The sequence below is a fragment of the Pelobates fuscus genome, chromosome 5, assembly GCF_036172605.1.
Source record: "Pelobates fuscus isolate aPelFus1 chromosome 5, aPelFus1.pri, whole genome shotgun sequence".
Taxonomy (NCBI): domain Eukaryota; kingdom Metazoa; phylum Chordata; class Amphibia; order Anura; family Pelobatidae; genus Pelobates; species Pelobates fuscus.
In genome coordinates, this window is record NC_086321.1 from 198,621,180 (window position 1) to 198,627,791 (window position 6,612).

Genomic DNA, 6,612 nt, shown 5'->3' on the forward strand with positions numbered 1-6,612 from the left:
TGAATTTTATTTATGATACAAAAAATAAAAATTAAAAAAAATATTAGAGAACATTCTTTAAAATATAAAGTGTTACATTAAGAAAACAATGTATATGAGAGAAAACTACAATTTAACATATATATGTATATACACAAAACATACATATATCTATATAAATAACAAAAATATTGCCAGTATATCACATAAGCTACTTTCTAAGTTTCGAGTATCAATTTTTACTATGGCATCCATATGTCTCAATCAAGCTGTGAAAAGGAGTGTAATGATGAAATAAAACAAACGCATAAACAGTAAAGTATTTTAGAAAATAAGCATTTTGTGCTGTATTAAGCACTTTTATAGGTGGACACTATTAAACAACTGAAGATTATGTAACCACAAATTACATATATGAACAAAAAATAAAATAATTGATTAATGAAGGTATAATAAGAAAATATGCCATGAGTGTTGTTTAATGTAAATACTTAAATAGCAGTATTCTGAAATTGTTATTAGACAAAACAGTATTTTTTTGCCCACAATTAACTATCGATATTGTTATGCACTGTAAATTAATATGCTTGAAGTATACAAATAAAATTAGAAAGCTAGGGAATATTTGAATTTTGGAGGTGCACATATAAAGTTTAAAATTAAACAAATGGAAATCAACGTCTAAATGGGATTATTTAAATAATACACATCTAGATAATACTGGAAATTTTAAATTTGATCTCACCAGATGACGAAGAAATAGTTTGCTAATACTTATTAACAATCATTGTAGCTTACGGTACTCCCAACCATATTTGTTATCTATCTTTATAATTAAGGAAATATGTCTTCCAATACATCTCAGAAATACACAGTTGGTTGTATTTCTGAAATGTATAGTAAACAGAGAATTGTGAAGACTTGGTGTGATTTGGAAATTTTGGGTAAAAATGATCATTCTTTTCAATATTGTCTCTGTTGGCCAACATTTACTTTAAACCTTGTCAATTCCCTTTTCAGTTTACTGAATCAACGGCATATGTGCTTGTTAGGTAGTATGTAACATAATAATACAAGATGCAATCATAATGTAACAGATCAGGAAACAAATATGTATTGTGATATAAGGCTATGAGTTACAATTTAGTCATCACGGCACTCCAATAGTCCAGATTTTGTCAGTATGACATTAGAATAGATTTGGGAATTGTATATAAGTTGTTGTGTCTTGAGGACTGGTCATTAGTAAACACTGATCTACCATATAGTCCTAATAGCATTATTTTTAATTTGATATTTACTTTACTTACTTATAAAGTATTTCTTATTGGGATATATTTCATATAATATTATGCTAACAGAAATGTTACATATGTAGTATCGTAGGCCTTATATTTGCTTTAAATTCATAATGCCTCGTAGATGCATAAATCTGACACCTGAAAATGAAACATGTTTTTAAATACAACAATTGTAGCTATAAGCTTGATTTTCCAATGTGGAAAAAAGAATACACATGACCACTCAAAACCGAGGTTTTTCTTTTGTGATAGCAATGGAGAATGGGAAATTAGCTCACTGGAATTTCTGCAGATTATTAGTAAATAGGGTATATGTTCAATACTACCTTGCCAGACAGAAAGGGGAGTTAGTATTATTTATTACTGCAAAACTAAAGAAGTGTGTATTCCTTGAACTAGTAGGGATTTATAAAAGAACTATTAGCCAAAATAGCTGAATAGGCATCTTGGTTATTTTGTCTAAATGTTGTAATTCCTTTGTCAATACTTCAAACTTTCCAATTTAGTAACTATGCCTCTTTTAGTAAATACTGTCCATTTTCCTTAGCTGGAGTTACTAGAGTTAGGATTTCTATTTGAATCAAAGGATAGGTGTAACTCATGAGCGTGCCATCACTGCACATAATTCTGCAGTTAAAATGCAAAACCATCCATCTAGCATATAATTATGGGGTATACAGTAACAAGGTTTATACACCCACGGTTCTAAGGAGCAGATCCTCATAATACTCATAAAATACTGAACTTTTTTTTGTATGTATTTCTAAAAAAACGTATTTGATTTGAAAGATATGAAAATCTATTGTAACAAGGTTTATAGTATAGTATGTTCTGAATCATGGTACTTCCCATGCTTTTCTCAGAAACATGCATTAAATATGCAAATACAATTTATCGTGCTATTCACTCAATAAGTATAATTTAAGTGCCAAAAAGTTTCTAACAGTTTTAATAGTTCCTCGCTCTTAAAAATCCTTTTAAAAGAGGAGTCCATTGAAGGTTCAATGTCATTTGCTGCAGGTTCCATTTTGTAATGAGGTTTCACTTTTATCTTCTTTACTATGAAAATGATTTTGTATCAAACCTTTGTGCTTCGGTGAATTGCTGTTGCTACTTGACTTACTTCTGCTGTGATCCAGTGTTGGCTGTATTGGTAGAGACCTTGATTTCTTAGTCTTGGCGAAGCAGACACATACAAGACGGAAGAAGGCTCGGCGCATCTCCTTGCTTGCCAAAGTGTAGATGATAGGATTCATTGCAGAATTAAGAACAGCAAGGGCAATAAACCACTTTACCTTGTACAGAACCGTACAAATGTTAGCCTCACAGGCGACGTCGATCAAGAAAAGAATAAAGATGGGAGACCAGCAGGCTATAAAAACGCCCACTACAATGACAACAGTCCTTAACAGTGCCATGGACCTCTCTGAAGTACTATGGTTAGTGACTCTGCGGCTGCTAGATTTGACCAGAATATAGATGCGGGCATAGAGAATGACTATTGCGAACAGAATCACTATGAAGATGCTGATACAAAATCCAACATATTGCTTGGAGTATAAAGGCAATATGGTAGAGCAATCCTTGAGGTTTCCGATGCAATTCCAACCAAGGATTGGCAGGGCACCAAGTGAAAAGGCAATAAGCCAACATGTTCCTATCAGCAAAAATACTCTATGTTTTTTGTTGGCATCATAAGGCCTCATTTTGATCATTGTCAAGTGCCTTTCAATAGCAATGGCCAAAAGGCTAAATGTAGATGCTCCAAGTGCAATGAACATGCTACCCTCTCTGACAAACCAGGAGGTCAATGAGATGTTGCAGGTATAGCTTCCAGACATGAGAATGTTTGCAATGTATGCCACACCAGCTAATAAGTCACATAGTGCAAGGTTGCCTATAAAAAAATACATCCTGTTGTGGAACCTGTTGTTTTTCCATATAGCAATCAGTACCATCAAGTTCTCAAGTATGATAAAACTGCAAATGATAAGAAACAGCATGGTGGTTGTGTCCATTTGATCATGTTTTTTCTGGTATTTTCCTGTATAATTGTAGTGAAGCTCTATAATTTGGTCGCATTTCCTGTGTACTTGTAAGTTCACTTTTGTAGAAAATGTGTTTGCAGTCATGTTTACGAGTAGACAAGACAGTTCCTCTTTCGTGGTGAAGTTTAAGCTGAATACACTAGAGGGCACCCTGTCCACATTCTCTGTAACTTCTTTTTCATTTGGCTTTTGAAGTGAGGTTCATGCTGAATTGCGACCTGCATCTCTTTTCTTTCACACAAGAAAAAAATAAATAAATCTGCAAAACAAAAGCAGAAGGTAAATGTAGACACAGACCCCAAAACACAGAAACAGTTACTCAAATGCAAGATATGAATCCATTGTGTTACTGGACTATCCAGAAGCTCGAAACTGTTTTTTTTCTAAAAAGCAAAAACAGTGAAATATCCCAATATGTGTTTATTAAATAGAAATAGTAAATTTAAGAATAATCGCATACTAGTTCTGAACACTCCAATATATTTAGCTTTTCCTCTACTTTGGACCTCAATTATTAAAAGAAATTAAAAACCTCTTTAAGGGTCATGTATAATATTAATTCAATTTTTCAACATTTCAGTAGCTCATAATCTACAAAATATTTGATATATTAAGCACAGAATTTCCAATATTAAAAACTAAAAATATTGACCAATATCCAGTCCCAACACATTCCAAAGGAAGCAGCTACACTTAAGAGTTGCAATTTATAATCGTTCAAAGCAAATTGTGCTGATGAAAAAATGAATTGCTAAAGAAACCATTGTTCTTCCAACCCTTCGATTTTGAAAGCAATCCCTTGACTAAACTACAGCCTGATATTCTGTTAATAGACCCTACTTACATATATAAGATCAACATTGTATATAAGGAATATATAGTATACATTGCTACACTTGACCCCTAGACAAAAAGATCCGAAGTTGGGTCAATAATAACCCGAATATTGGGTTTTGACCATATTTTTTGTGATTTTTTTTTAAGAGGAACTGTCACTTCCCCAATTGTAGTAGAACATAATGGCTAACTAAAAGTTGGCTTTTTAACATTCTTACAGAAAATCAGAAAATACTATTTGGTTCTGATGGTCCCATAGTTATCCATGTTAGTCTGCATATTGTCTATAAAAAAATATTTGGCGAAACAATTTGAAAAAGTAACCAATAAAGGAAAAGAGGAGAAGTAGTAAAAAAAAAAAAAAAGAATACATTGATATTTATATATTTTTATTAAACACTTTTTACTGCTCCTCTTTGTTTCCTCTTTTGGTCACGTCTTACTTGATCTGTGAATAAAATTAACATTTAGTGCCTGGCTCCTAGCCAATCATCTTTCTTTCTTATATATCATCACTTTTTTGACGCCATGAACAGAACCTTAAATTAAAAATCAAGCAAAAATGTTCCTCCACTACACTAGGTATTTGTTTGGTTATACATCCATATGGCACATTGGAACGTGTAATATTCGGACGGCACCCCAATCGGCCTATATTTAAACGAATTACAATTTTCAGAAAACTTATATATAAGTCTCTAATGCACAGTACTGGGGAAATGTTTACTGTGCATTCGTGTATAAGATATCTCTGACAAGGTTGAGGCAATAAGGGAAATGCATAGGAGATTAGTTTCTAATTTACCTCTGCTGGTTTGCTTACTCGAATAAACCCTGAAATAGTGTTCACTGGGTTGGAGGAATAAGGAACTGTCACTTCTATTGGGAGTGACAGTTATCCATAAAATTTTACTTTGAAAAAAATCTGTGATTACTTAATTCATTGGTATTTTAATACATGCAAAAAATGTTTCTGCTTTGGATCACCACTGCGACCTAGTAGTCAGTGTCTAATGTTATGTGTTTCCAAAGCAAACATTGTAATGAAGCTCTGGGAAGCATTATACCAGTGATGGCTAAACTTGGCACTGCAGATGTTTGCTAACCATTGTCACATGATGTTTGCAGGCCTAGATCTGGATATCATGAGAAAGTAACTCCAACATAGAGGGTAGACTTTGAAAGCAATGAAACTCTACAAAAGAGGACGCTAAAAATGCACTAACTAGTTGAAATCAGTTTATTTCTACTATGTAAGTTACAAAGATTGAAAGTATGACACATCAGATGAAAACATGCAAAATGCTGGTGTGATCATCTATACCAGGCTTCCTCAAACTCCGGCCCTCCAGATGTTACTGAACTACAACTCCCATGATTCTATGAATGAAAAAGATAGGCTGAGAATCATGGGAGTTGTAGTTCAGCAACATCTGGAGGGCCGGAGTTAGGGGAAGCCTGATCTATACAGTTTCTCTGTAAACCACAATGCATATATAAAGAGATTCTTCCATATTGTCGTAAGCAGCTGTTCAATGAAAATCTACTCAAATGTTGGAGAAAATCAAAACAGTCTTGTATTAGTAATTAATGTTTACTTATTACTTACTTATGAATATATTTATGCAAAATTTGACTTTGTTTGAAAGTTATTTTTTTTTGGTAGAAATGTATTAGCTTTCTTGCCACCGTGCATATAGAATACAGACACACCAATATTATATATATGACTGTTCTTAATTCTAGACCTTAAATGCAGAACTAATTTATTGAAAACAATCTTCCGGAAAACAACAATGTTCTATGACTGTTTTATTACGCATGCTATTGATTGATTGGAATTCTTAACAAATAGTTTAGTAATTGCAGTCATATGAACGTGGAAACTGTGTATTTTAAACTACACGTAGCATATAAACATTAAACTAGAACGATTTTCCAAAGTAATACCAAATGTGCAGATTTCTGTAAACTTTCAATCTGCAGACTAAAATAGGATGCTAATGGCCCCTTTCCTCAGGGTAATGTGTTTATTGATACAGAACCTCAACGTGACCTACAGATTCCTATAGCCCTGTGAATTTTCTCAAGCAACCTATCTTGTTTCATCTTATATTCCCCTGGTGAATTTTCCGTCACCATTTCCTCTAAAAGCAAATTCCAGTCTGATCACACTTTCAGTAATGACCGCAATTTAATGCTCTCTTTAATTAAAACTTTGCACTCCTGTGTTAGGCAATGTCCATCTAATACTCTTGGGGTGTGTGTGTATGTGCGTGCGCATATAAATATTCCTAAATCCTAATGAAAGTCCCGGACGGGGACTGAAATGTTGATCTATATTTTACTTGTTTTTCAATAAAGTATGGCATTTTAATTTCTGAAAAGTCATTGACGGCAAGCTACCTTCTTATCTTTGTTATTTATATATATATATATATATATAT

General features: G+C 33.1%; 1 protein-coding gene across 1 annotated transcript; it reads right to left on the reverse strand.

Moving 5' to 3' along the window:
* Positions 1-2,134: 2,134 nt before the first annotated feature.
* On the reverse strand, positions 2,135-3,575 carry S1PR3 (sphingosine-1-phosphate receptor 3). The gene has a single exon (XM_063457167.1). The coding sequence runs from the start codon at positions 3,410-3,412 to the stop codon at positions 2,288-2,290; it is 1,125 nt and encodes a 374-aa protein (XP_063313237.1). The 5' UTR covers positions 3,413-3,575; the 3' UTR covers positions 2,135-2,287.
* Between the last annotated feature and the right edge of the window lie 3,037 nt (positions 3,576-6,612).